General features: G+C 43.1%; 4 protein-coding genes across 4 annotated transcripts; 1 reads left to right on the plus strand and 3 right to left on the minus strand.

Annotated features, from left to right (window-relative positions):
* Nucleotides 1-4,495: 4,495 nt before the first annotated feature.
* FOMMEDRAFT_135147 (uroporphyrinogen decarboxylase) lies at nucleotides 4,496-5,878 on the minus strand (the record flags this gene model as incomplete). The annotated part of the gene is made up of 4 exons (XM_007268057.1): nucleotides 4,496-5,047; nucleotides 5,129-5,637; nucleotides 5,695-5,754; nucleotides 5,818-5,878. The coding sequence occupies 4 exons, from the start codon at nucleotides 5,876-5,878 to the stop codon at nucleotides 4,496-4,498; spliced, it is 1,182 nt and encodes a 393-aa protein (XP_007268119.1).
* A 290-nt stretch (nucleotides 5,879-6,168) lies between these two features.
* FOMMEDRAFT_157951 (uncharacterized protein) lies at nucleotides 6,169-7,093 on the plus strand (the record flags this gene model as incomplete). The annotated part of the gene is made up of 5 exons (XM_007268058.1): nucleotides 6,169-6,203; nucleotides 6,252-6,315; nucleotides 6,397-6,521; nucleotides 6,580-6,698; nucleotides 6,768-7,093. The coding sequence occupies 5 exons, from the start codon at nucleotides 6,169-6,171 to the stop codon at nucleotides 7,091-7,093; spliced, it is 669 nt and encodes a 222-aa protein (XP_007268120.1).
* A 362-nt stretch (nucleotides 7,094-7,455) lies between these two features.
* FOMMEDRAFT_90593 (uncharacterized protein) lies at nucleotides 7,456-10,635 on the minus strand (the record flags this gene model as incomplete). Its single annotated transcript, XM_007268059.1, has 19 exons — nucleotides 7,456-7,673; nucleotides 7,760-7,882; nucleotides 7,939-7,999; nucleotides 8,051-8,320; nucleotides 8,389-8,436; nucleotides 8,492-8,623; nucleotides 8,683-8,713; nucleotides 8,765-8,786; nucleotides 8,836-8,989; nucleotides 9,040-9,162; nucleotides 9,214-9,239; nucleotides 9,297-9,356; nucleotides 9,410-9,516; nucleotides 9,575-9,639; nucleotides 9,693-9,815; nucleotides 9,876-9,999; nucleotides 10,052-10,120; nucleotides 10,180-10,190; nucleotides 10,243-10,635. 19 exons carry the CDS (start codon nucleotides 10,633-10,635, stop codon nucleotides 7,456-7,458), a joined length of 2,160 nt encoding a protein of 719 aa, XP_007268121.1.
* A 1,373-nt stretch (nucleotides 10,636-12,008) lies between these two features.
* On the minus strand, nucleotides 12,009-12,386 carry FOMMEDRAFT_157953 (uncharacterized protein; the record flags this gene model as incomplete). The annotated part of the gene is made up of 2 exons (XM_007268060.1): nucleotides 12,009-12,216; nucleotides 12,268-12,386. 2 exons carry the CDS (start codon nucleotides 12,384-12,386, stop codon nucleotides 12,009-12,011), a joined length of 327 nt encoding a protein of 108 aa, XP_007268122.1.
* Nucleotides 12,387-13,110: the final 724 nt, after the last annotated feature.

The following is a 13,110-nucleotide window of genomic DNA, read 5'->3' on the forward strand; positions in this document are numbered from 1 at the left end:
CATTGTAATACCAGTAGCAAATGGATGAAGGTGACCTAATATAATTCAACATTTAGTAAAGTAGGAAAATTTGACAAACAACTTACTGCTCATAGATACACTATAGTAAACCATAAGGCTAAAAGAAGAGACCCATGATAATGTCAAGGCCAGTTCAAGGCAGATTTTCATCCTCTTTTCTATTTACATGAATATGAGTAAAACTAATAAACTCTTTAATGACAAATACTCACTATTATTATACAGAGCTAAAACTCTGAGGAGTAAAATAACTGTAATTTGATTAATATAAAGCAGGTAAAAAGAGTTATATCTTACATTCAACTGAAGCTATAATAAGCCAACCTGATCTCTAAATTAGTGAACAAAGTAAACTAGAGTATAGAGCAACATACTTGTAACTAATGTTACTATAAAAGAATATTGACCTATATGAGAATAGTGAGAAAGGAGAAGATACTATTGTATAAAATCATACAGCTATAAAAAGTTAATTAGAATGGTAAGATTACAGCATTTTTATACTTCAAATTTGTATTACATTTTAGAAGTTTCTCCAAAAGCATGATCTGTTTAATATTACTCTTAGATTTAATCACTCAAAACTGAGTATGGGACTCACTCAGTAAGTTGGCAATTGCTCCAACAATTCCACTATATCTATTCTAAACTGTTGTCAGATGTACAATAGTCCCTATTAATTCTTAAATTTTTACCAAAACAAAGACCAAACTTGGGAGTGTCCACAAATTAGACTGTATTACAGAATTAGCTCAGTAGCAATAGGTTTTTTTTTCATACCCAAAAGAATTTAGTCTATAAATATACAGATTGTTAGTAGTGACACAATATTTTGCACCTACAAGTACTGTACCTCTTGATCTAAAGTAATGACTAAGGATACTTGTGATTTACATAGTACTGCCTATATGAATTATATCACTCACCAGTGTCATAAAGTACTGTAATAAAAATTGCTACTGCATAATATTTTGCAATAGTAAATGTAGATATAACTAGTGGGTCAAGGCTTTGAGTAGTAGATAGAGCACTTGGGAAGGCTAGGTTTTGATCAAGATTAAGAGGAGAGAGCATTGAATATTCTGTGTGATTATAATTACTGTGCTTAGAGACAGCCTCTTCTTATACCCGCTACAATTTTATTGATAGACTTGTATTTACAAAGAATTAATGATTGATTGTAATTTTTTTGTCTTCTTCGGCTCTTTCAAGAATTCCAGTGCAAAATGCAACATTTATGCTTCAGTTCCGTTACCGGAAATTTTGGCCTTTGGAAGCGACCGTGTTGTAGTGGACAGCATTGCCAGCGTCTAGATATCTTGAATTCATTACATTATTATATCAATTAATAGACAAGCTCTGAGTAGTACACACAGATGTAAAACTATAATGTGGATATGTATGTGCCATCTCCTGTCAGCATCTCTGAACATAATTCTCTGAGAAAATACTTATACACACATTCAAGGAGGAAGCACATATCTGTCGAGTTGACACCAAGTGTGACTTCATGTCCGAGATTCACAGTCCATGAGCTTATAGCTGAGGTTGTATCTCTGTTTGAACAAGGCACCTGTGTTTGACTACTTGTTCGATAAGCCTTTTACATAACACGCCTGGATCAAGATTCCCTTTCAATATAATGTTGCCTTCTTTATCAGAATCAACCCTGACAATTTGTCGCGCATCCCTTGGCTCAACAAGTCTTTTTCGGGGTTGCAGAGTAGCTACTCACCCCTGCACAAAGACTGTGAGTGGAATTTTGCTTTTACCTTTGCAATGCATCTGTAATAGAAAGAGGATGTGAGGAAGCAAAGCACATCAAATGCACAGACAAGCATTGAGATGTGAGTATGTGAGAGTTCAGAGATTATGAGTTTGTAGGTCTTCAATAACATATTAAAGGAAAATAAGGCAGATAGAGGGGTTTGCAATGTACATAAGTAGCTCAAAGTACATACACTGTAAAACCACATCTTCACCTTAGTACAGCTTTTCCACCCTCCCTCCCTCAACTTCTATCATATTATTGACTAGACATCACAAACCTAAACAAAGTTAAGGACATGTAATGATGCGATTCGAAAGCTATCCCATTCCCTTTCGCCTTTACCTTTCTTACTGTATACATCTGCACTTACTACTTGAGTGATACTGATATGCATGCTCAGCAGTGCACACAGGAAAAAAGCTTTGTATGCACGTTCGCGAGCATAAACACGCTGCACATATTACCCTTTACATCCGAGACTATGAACTACTACCTGTCGCAATCGAGGTGCATGTGTGGAAACAAGCGTCTTTATCAAAGGATACATCTACTGGACACGCTAGCCACTGTAATTATTGTCATAAAGAAGTGGTGTAGAACCTTTTGACAGAAGCACATATCATCTCCTATATTCTGTCTGTTACCCCTCCATTCGCGCTCTTCTCCGCAGTCCTTTTGAGATTTTGAGATTGATCATAAGTCGGTTTCCAGCAATGTTCAGAGTGCTTTGCCGAGCAAAGAAGCCAACAAGGATTTCCGTGAAAGGGCTCAAAACAGGGTTGCAAAGGTGGACAATGTGAGCCATGTCATGTAGCGCAATACTGTAATCGTGGACTGAGCATAGGAAGTTACGGATGCAGAAGCGAGATGTCTTACAAAAAATAATACTTGACGTTATCCTGAACAAGAACCGTGACAAGCCGGGAACATGTGAAACCATGAAATTGCTTCAGATACTCTTGTAATTTGTAGAGTGCAAGAGTAAGTAAAACCAGCCCATGGTATAATGGTATTACCCTATTGTCAGTTAGAAACAGTTTGTTAATGAATGTACAAACATACATTACTGGTATAAATCCCCTTCCTCATATTGTACACATTGTAACACTAATTCCATCAGAAAAGAAGACTAAATTATATATTTCAGCAAGCAAAAGAGGAATATGATCTGGAAACTTACAACTTGTAGATACAGTATAGTAGACTGTAAGAGTTAGAGAAGTGATTGCTAACAAAGCAAAGTGAATTTTGAGGGGAAATGCCACCCTTCTATCTATTTGTATGTTAGAAATTACAATAGTTCACTTTATAAATCTCACCATTATGATAGAGAGCCAGGACTCTTAGAAGTACAATATCTGCAAAGCTAATTTTAGACTCATGTTTTACATAGATATTAAGACTGATATCCTACATTCAAGTAAATTCACTGTGATCCAACCTTATCTCAAGTGAGTAAGTAGAACAATAGAAGAATTAAGAAACACACTAATAAATGTTGATAACAAGTAAGAGAGTAGACCTGAATTGAAATAAGGATGAGAAAGGCTTTATATCAGATTGAGACATACATCTGGAAAAGATATATTCAGAATATTGAGATTATCAAGTTACAATTTGGACTTCACGCAATTGATGACTCTTCAAATGTATACACTATTACGTGTATTATTAGATTAGTCGTTTATAACCTGATAATAAGACTTACCGAGTATTCCACTAATTGCCCCGATGACTCCACTGTAACGATTCTGACCTGCTGATAAGTATACATAAGAGCTGGCCCACACTTTTAAACTCGCACCAAAAGGAAGGCTAAACTTGGCAGTGTCCATGGATTAGACTGTATCCCTAAAGTAAGTACTATAATAATATTCTCAAACATATCCATACCCAGAAGTATTTGACCTGTAAAATTTGCAGCATGTGAGCAATAACATTATATTGTATCTATAAAGACAATACCTCCTGGTCAAGAGTAATACCTAAAACATACTCATCATTTATGTAGCAGTTCCAGAGTGTATTATCATACTCACCAATGTCATAAACTAAAATAGCACAAACAGTTACTGCAGTGTACTTTCCAGTGATTAATGCAAATGTGGTTGGTGTGCTAGAGCTTTGAGCGATAGACTGAGCATTAGAGTCTGTGAGACTTTGAACGAGATCTAGAGAAGAAGGCATACTGTGCAGTTTTGTGGTTAAGATGGTCTCATAGCATTCTTATATTGTTCTGTTAGCGCTAATACATGAAAAATATAGTACTGGTTCAGCGTGGACATACTCGCTGGTTTTCTCTATCAAGACATAACGCCAAGCAGCGTTGTCAAGGTACAGACTCTCGGCAACAATGAATTTCTTTCCAGCCCCCATAAGTGCCGAACAGTGTCGGCCGATGCAATTAATGGGATCTGAGTGTGAAAGCGTCAATGAACATTTGCATTCCTTGGTCGCCTTCGGCTTTTTCTCGGGGAATAATGGCATATGGTGCAACATTTCTGCTTCAGCTTGATGAACGTAAGGATTTGGCCTTCATTCAGATGCTGTGACTGTATCTGGGTAAGCAGCATCTTCAGCGTCTAGATATCTTCAAACCATATGGATCGCATTGGATACAACACAAAAATGAAACAAGTCTCGAGGCGCTGAAGTAGGTGCGGGCGCTATCTAGCTGATTCGGGTTTCACCGACATGGAAATTTCACGGAACGTAACCCTTCGAAGAATACTTATGCACACATTCAAGGAAAAACCGCATATCTTCTGGGTCGACGCCAGGTGTGATTCCGTGTCCAAGATTCGCGATCCATGCGTATGGAGCTGCGAGTGCACCTCCGCCCGAGCGGAAGGCAAGACACATGCGTTTCACTTCCCTCTCGATTGCCTCTCGGCCTGTATATAGCACGTCTGGGTCGAGGTTTCCCTGTAACGCGGTAACATGTCCCTCACTCAAACTAACCTTGACCATTTGCCGTGCATCCTTCGGATCCACTAACCAGTCTAATCCGAGGACGTCATACCCCGCCTCCAGAGCGAGGACACTGAGAGATTGGTTCGCTCCCTTCGCAAAGAGTGTAAGTGGTATTTTACTTTTGGGTTTCCAACCTGCTTGGGGAGGCGGGAAGAGGTGGGGGAAACGAAACGTGAGTGCTGCCCTGACGCGTGTCGAGATATGCCTTAGGGAGGGGAGGGAGAACTCTCTGTAGATATGTGGGGAGAGTTCGGAGGCCCAGGAATCGAATACTTGCAGAAGCTTCATGAAAATTAAAAATGAAATAAAGCGAGTTCAGTAAGGGTTTCCTGTTGCGGAGAAGTACGATGAAGGATTATTTACCTGAGCGCCAGCAAGGACTTGACCGATCAAGAAATCGGCACAGACATCCGCAATACGCATAAGTAGCTCCTTTGACTCTTCAGGATACATATACAGCCACTTCTTCGCCTTAGTGAAGCTCTTGCTTCCTCCCCCACCTTCAATCATATACGCAAACAGCGTCCAAGGCGCACCACAGAATCCGATCAAGGGTACTTCCCCGCCCAGCTCCTTTCTTGTGAGAGAGATCGCGTCGAAAACATATTTCAGATCAACGTTGACATCGACTTTTTCTTTGAGCATTTTGGGGATGTCGGAGGGTGATGTGAGAGGGGATGGGAAGAAGGGACCGGGATTCATGAGGACTTCCATACCCATTGCTTGAGGCACGACAAGGATATCAGAGAAGATGATGGCTGCGTCGAGTAGACCTTTGTATCGGCGGATGGGCTGGAGAGTGACTTCGGTCGCAAGTTCTGGAGTACGGCAGACTTCGAAGAATTCGTGATCTTTTCTGACTTCTTGGAATTCTGCACACCATGGACTTATTAGTATCAACTAAAAGGAGATGGGTAAGAGATACGTACCAGGAAGATAACGTCCTGCTTGACGCATAACCCATACTGGAGCACGTTCGGTCGGTTCTCCTGAATGGATATAATTTACACTTTAAGTTACTTAAGACCCCTTCGAGATCATGCAGAGCTGACCTCGTGCAGCCCGAAGCAAGAGGTCGTTCTTCAACGGCGGGAAGTTAGCGTCCAAGTCCATGATGAATGAATGTGTCGATCGGTATAGGTCGGATAGCGAAGCGAAAGCACCAGTAGAGAGTGAGTCAACTCGATTATTGAGGAGTACCTCACGTTCGTCGTACGTGTACGTGTCGCCAACGTGGAATTTAAGAACGTAGATGCTGGCGAATGCGATGAAGGTGATTGAGGAGTGTGTATGCGGCCGTGAGAAAGTTCGCACCCTACGCGGTCCACACTCACGCGAGCGGCGAAACGCGTCTCACTCAATACTGCCACGACCTGCATATTCTCTTGCCTGGATATCAAGTCATGAGTATCACAGACCCGGAACAACTAGTAAACGAGTGAGCCAAACCCTCCGAACCTTCGTTTAAAGATGGTAATGTACTTAGATTCAAGAAGTCCGGCGAGTTTGATCGTCTCCGACGCGAGTTGCTCACCCAATTCAAGAACGATGTACGTCTCTTCACTTTCATTCCTTTATCTCATTTATGCATGCTGATCTTTTAATTTATGTGCTATATTAATGCATAAAAGGAATCAATAACAACCTTCACTTCCCGCGTACGCGATATCATACTCCAACGACTCGCAGAAGACGAGAGGTTACAGTACCTACCCGCTGAGTCGGTGCATAGTGAACTCATGCAGGATATGGACCGGTACGTCCACCCTTTCTTCTTTCTAAGTGTGTGGTAACATTTCCCCCTTCACGGATAGGTTCCCACTTGTCCAAAGAGCAGTAGCGGACCTATCAGCTCTCAAAGACCCTTCGTTCAGTGCGAGCATCCGACATTCTCTTGCGAGTTTATTAAGAGACGGGCCTAGTGCAGCCGACAGTATGTTTCATTTCCCACGCACTGTTCCACATCCTAAGCACAGCGAGTTGATTTCTTGTCATCCTATAGGAAAACCGGATGGAGTGAAAAAGGAATCAAACGAAGATGCCGACATGGACGATTCAGACGCTTCCGACTCTGACTCGTCCGAATCTTCACATGAAGAGCATGAAGAGCATGAAGAGCATGAAGAGCACGAAGAAGGCGATGAGCCGGATGTTGTAGATGATATGCCACAGAACTCTCGTATCCGCCACCGCGACGCTCCCGCAACAGAGCTCAAATATCACACACTTGTTAATGGCATCGAGCCATCGGAAATGAACGATAGGTCAAGTTCTGCTTCTCCTGAACCCGAATCTACTCCTGCTCCTTCACAGGAACATAATCCCTGAGTTTACTGGGATACTTGAATATTTATATGCTGTACTGTATTTCTAGTGTAATCAACCCCAAGACATTTGATAGACTATGTACACACAGACTAGGCACGGAATCAACTTGAGCAATCAATTCTTATGATGGAGTTCATCAGTAAAACGCTGTATGTTAAGAAGCTGCTCCTGCAGTGACAAGAAAAGAAGCCTTGAAGAATGGGGCAAAACAGTTTATATGAAGAATAATGAAACTCTGGTATTGCACGCAGAATTTTGTTATAGCTGTGAAAGGTTATTAGCAGGCCTCAAGGTGAAAGAGACGAAGTGGGTACTCACGCGGAACAAGAAACTCAACTGGAGGAAACGAGGAAAACATTCCATTAATATCCGTTACATCCGGAGTTACTCTGGAAAATACTTACATCCTCGGGAGTCAACCTCCCCATCGCACTATCATCCGTCGACAGCGTTGCATTGATCATAGCGGATTTCTTCTCTTGCAGCTGGACGATACGTGATTCGATACTATCCTCGATGACGAGCTTGATAGCTTCGACGGGTCGGTGTTGGCCCAAACGGTGGATACGGTCCATCGCCTCTGCAATTCACGTAGCTCATCAGTACGCAATCATTCTTATCCGGATCGAAATATGAAGGCGACTAGGCGAAGAGAGGAAGACGTACGGAATTCAACTGCTGGGTTCCACCAGCTGTCCATCAGGTACACACGCGAAGCTTCAGTCAAGTTGAGAGCGACGCCCCCCGCTTTGAGACTAACGAGGAAGACAGTGACGTGGACGTTGTTCACTGTATTGTGGTTAAGAGTTTGCGTACTCGGCAGCAAGAAACGGAGTTATACTTACTGAAATGCTTGATAGTTGCGTCTCTAGCTTGAGGCGACATCGTTCCCTCAAGGCGACAAATCTATTGACGCAGTTCAATCCTCACTTCAAAGAAGTTGGGTAGATTACATACTGTGAATCCGGCTCTCTGGAGTCTAAATGCAATCAAATCCAAGAAATTCACGAACTGCGAGAAGACAATCGACTTAGTTGTCGCATCCTTCTGCCTGAGGTTCGTGAGTTCTTCAACGAGCGCCTCAATCTTCGACGAGGAGCGCCATTTGTCGATATCGAGTCGACCGAGTATACCCTGCCGCGCGGTAGTAGAGATGCCCTCGTTAATTTCAAGAGCTGGAGCGTCCAGGTCGATCGTTATCGGGATGTGGCAAACCGGACACGCGGGCTGGGAACAATGGTCAATATTTTTCGTAATTTCCAAGAGAAGGATGTGTAACAATCAAGAAGACGTACCATTCTCTCCACAGAAGTATTGATATACTGCTTAATGCACTCGCGATCCTGTCGTTATATATTTATGTCATGCGCTGGGTCTGATAAACATCGCTAAACTTACAAATATATGTCTGCACTTCGACTGGATTGCATCTTCCGCAATATCATTGCAAAGCCGGCAAACAGTGGCCTCTCCCATGTCGTCCAACGAGAATTTCTTTGCGTTCTGCTTACTCTTCAACACCAAATCGGGCTACGAGATCAGAAGTAGTTAGGCAGGACGCAGGCTTTCCGAGTCCTGGGGAAACTTACATGACAAGCCATTTGTCTCATTCTCGTAATTCTAAAAGACAAAATCAAATAACATTATTGCGTTCAAATTAACATCACTTACAAGCTGAAGATATTCGAATAATCTGTGGAGTAATTAGCTTCCATTGACCCGTTAGGGGCATCCATACTCACTGTTCAAGAGTGTGCCCTGATCAACATAGGTGCTGAACGCCCGCTTAGCATCGGTAAAGAGCGACTGATATAGCTCTTTCTCTTCTTCACTGAAATAGTCACGACGAACGATGACGGTGCGAGGTGGTAGGCCAAGATCATCCGCCCGTTCAAGCTAAATATCAGTAAGCAAGAGTCACAGAGCAACCATTGAAGAATAACCACCTTAGTTCGACGCAACATCATTCTATCAAGCAAGATTCGCAACTTCTTGAAAGCCGCACGACCAGTAAAAGCCATGCCATGTTTTTGAATAGGTGTAAGAATCTCGTTATTCCAAAAGCAAGTCTGTATTGAACGGTAAGGGAAGTCGATACCGAAACAAAATTTGCGACATACGTGTTGCATAGGGTTGTGGCCGCATTCTGTACATGAGGAGCCATAAGGACTTACTGGCGAGAAGCTACTGAAGTGTGACTTACCATCACAAGACCTTTTATCAGTGAACCGCCAGTGAAGAGATTTGCATTCGCATTTTTTGCCTGAACAATGAAATTCGTTAGCGACAGTAAATCGTGTAGCCCATGAAACTAACAGAAGTAATAGGAGAATGGATCTCCACCGAGGAATCTAACGAGACTGTAAAGCTCTCCAACACGATTTTGCAGCGGAGTTCCCGACAAACACCACTTGTAGTTGCTCCTGGATGAAGAACGCGGGTATTAGATAATATGGTAATGAACGGCACCGTGAGACTCACTGTAGCTCGAAGGCGGCCTTCGCAGTGTTTGTTGAGCGTTCCTTAATATTGTGTGCCTCGTCAAGCTGGGCAAGTAATTATCAGAATAACAAAGCACCAGCAATGTCACATAACCTACCACGATCCTGTTCCACATAATCTGGTGCACAGGCGATTTTTCTTTTATTATCTTTCCACCTCGTTTGAAGCCACTTTGTTGCTTCCGAAAAGCGCTTTCCAGTACGGCATATGTTGTGAGTACCTATTCAAAGAACGAACATGCTTCAGCCTCAGATCATATACGAACAGTGGTGATACTGACGACGTCGTATTTCTGCAATTCCTTTACGTTTGCTTCGCGTGAAGCACCATGCCATATAGCAATTTTCATTCCATCAGTGTATGCCTCGATTTCATTCCTCCATTGCATGATAGCGACCGTCGGACTACGTAAGAAAATAAGTACATAAGTGGGATGGAGACTGGTTGAGGACGTACGCAACAATCAGATTCGGCTTCTTGCCGTCTGTCGCAAGGAGAGCCAAAGTCTGGATAGTCTTTCCCATTCTGAAGGTCAGAGTAAGAGAATAAACATCTGTATTTGCCTCAAACAAAATAAGTCTTACCCCATTTCGTCCTATACAACGGATGAGTTCCTAATAATGCAGTTCATAATGTGAAGTACTCACCGCCAGCATTCCACCATGCCATTCCCCTTTCTCTTGCTCCCGCATCCAGTACAAGCTCTCCAATTGGAACGGCAGCAAATCAATTTTAAGCTCCTCTGGTTGGTCTGCCTTGATCGGGGTGATAGGCTTGACACGCGTCTCGAGATCTCCCCAGACGTCACGTAGTTCGGGGTGGTGCCTTTGTAACGCGATTGTCGTTTTCTCGGCAGCGGTCAGCTTGCGACCCAGTTTTCTACGCAGCTCAGCTTCTTCGGACCTATTTGCACGTTTCTGAGCGCGACGTTCCGCAGCTGCAGATCGTCTCGCCGCCCGTACGTCTGCCAACGACGCAAATAAAGCTGTGTCGACAGCAGCGGCCTTGCCTTGACCCTTGCCCCTCGTCGTTGTCTTCATGTTTTTCTTGCCTTTGCCTTTGCCTTTGCCTTTGCCTTTGCCTTTCGCTAGAGGTTCTTCATCCGAAGAGATAGCCTCCACCTCAGAGTCTAGCAATGAAATATGGTCGATGGCTTCGAAATCGAATGTAGACACGCTGGCCTTCGCGCGCCGGCGTTCTGCAGCGGCAGCGCGTAAAGCAGACGCGGAAGATGGACCAGACATAGATGGGTTGAGAAGGGCGCGAGTATCCTCGTCCTCTTTGGCAGTTTGCTTTGACAGCTCAATTGCAAGCCCAAGCATTTGCGCTTCAGCTTCCTCATCAGACAGACCTTGGTCTTCAGAAGGAGCGATGACGGCCTTGGGCGCGTTCCTTGTAGATCGAACGTCGTCAAAGTCTTCATCCTCTTCATCGTCGTTATCAGAAGCTTCGAAATTTGAACCACTGTCATCTGATTCATACAGGTCGACGTTCTCGTCGAAATCGACTTCATCTTCCGACACGAGTTCTTCGTCCTCGTCCTCCGGTACGTTAACTGGCGTTCGCGAAGTTTGATGGGCACTTTTACCTGACCCTCTCTTTCGTTTTAACCCCGTATTTGACTTATGACGGCAGAGATAAGAAAGCAGAGAGAATGAAAGAAAAAGTTCAGAACGGGCTACGCAGGGAAAAAAAATAAGAATATTTACTTTGGCCGGCCTCGTAACAGGACCCTTCACGGCAATCTCCACATATGCTCGGTTCTGGACGACAGAGGTAGTTCGCTTCTTTCTCTGGGGAGATAAAATAACCTCATCATCGTCATCATCGTCGCCCAATCCACAGTCAGCCTGCTCCTTTGTACGCTTTCCAAGAGTTACCGCACGCGTTCGAGCCGAGCGGCGCGTTTTTGCGTTTTCTTCTCGATTTTCCTTTTCACTGGTCTTGCTGGACTGTTTCTCGTCCTCAGATGTTGGCGGAGTAAGAGAGATAGTGGACGTGTTGGCACTGAAGATAGGCGAGACACTCGTGCTCATCGCAGTGGTTGGCGTTCCAGTTGTTGAGGCACTCTCGCGTTTTCGCGCACTGCTTCTCGTCGCGCGTGCCATCTTGCACTTGCCCTTGATGCGCTGCTGACTTGATGATACTCTTTTGCTGTTGTTGTTGAGGCAGGCGACAGGCAGTGGGGGTGGAAAACAAGATCAAAACTGGTTTTCACGAAAGACGCGTCGCTGTCACGGTGGCTTATTAGTATTACGCGACTCGAAGGCTGAATCTTATTTATTAGCGCGTCTTGCCTTTCTCGGCAAGTAAAGCTTCGCCTTCTTTACACACCTTTGTATTTTATGCTAAGCTCTGGAATAGACCCGTTTCGCGAATCTAGTTTCAATTGGATAAAATTGAGTAACGTAGTCTACGAGAACTGCATATCACTAATCGTTGTCAACTCGTCTGTCACCCCTCTGTTTGCACCCTTCTCACCCGCCTCTTTTAGATTGACCAGAAGTCGGCTTCCAAGTATGCACAGGATAGCTGGGCTCCCGGCCGCATTCAGAACATTCGCAGCAAATGTATCAGTGATAAAGAGGTATCCTAGCCTTACAGCGCAAAACACGACAACACTGCATTCACTCAGTCAGTCAGATCACCTTGAAACGTTACAATTTTCTTACAAAACATAATACTGGGCTTGGTCCTCAACACAGACCTGTACAAGATGAATGCCTTTGGCACCCAGAGAAGACTTGAGATACTCGTATGCCTTGTAAAGAGCAAGAGTGAGTAAAGCCATCTCCTCAACTATAGGTATTATTCTGTCAAGACATTAGAGTAAGCTATAAAGAAAAGGACCAGCATACAATACAGCCATCATTTGATGAATAGTATGTCTTCCAAAAATGCAGGTAGTTATGTTATTCGAGAATCTAGTAACTTTAGCTGTAATACAGTTAATATCAGAATAACTGGTATAGATTCAATACTCACCACCTGCAGAAAATGTACAGTAAATCAAAAGGCCAAAGCTAGCCATTCTAATGAAAGCAAAAATACTTTTGAGGAGAAGGCTTAGTCGTCTATCTACACAATTTTAGTAGCAGTCAACTTCCTATAAACACAGATAGAACATTATTACTGTTGTTGTAGAGAGCCAGGACTCTAATTAAGAGAATATCTGTGATTCTTCCTTCTAGTGTCTGGTAATAGTCTAGTATCAGGAAGGTTAACTTACATTCAATAGACTTAACAGTAAGACTATCTATCTTCTGAATGAGTAGACACTTTTATGCATGCTTAGGGATTACTCACTATAAAGTGAGAGTGCCCAGAGTGAGAATCAACCTTATTTGATCACAAATAAGTAATGTGTACTAGAATGAACTTCTGACACACATCTAAGGGAAGGATGTTCAAACACACAGTTTTTTGATTACTAATAAACATTACTTACATTACAAGTGTTACTCCAAAACCTGTGCCTTCCTCAGTAGTATTTGGGTCATGTAAGATATACTCAC

This window comes from Fomitiporia mediterranea (genome assembly GCF_000271605.1).
Source record: "Fomitiporia mediterranea MF3/22 unplaced genomic scaffold FOMMEscaffold_8, whole genome shotgun sequence".
NCBI classification, from domain to species: Eukaryota; Fungi; Basidiomycota; class Agaricomycetes; order Hymenochaetales; family Hymenochaetaceae; genus Fomitiporia; species Fomitiporia mediterranea.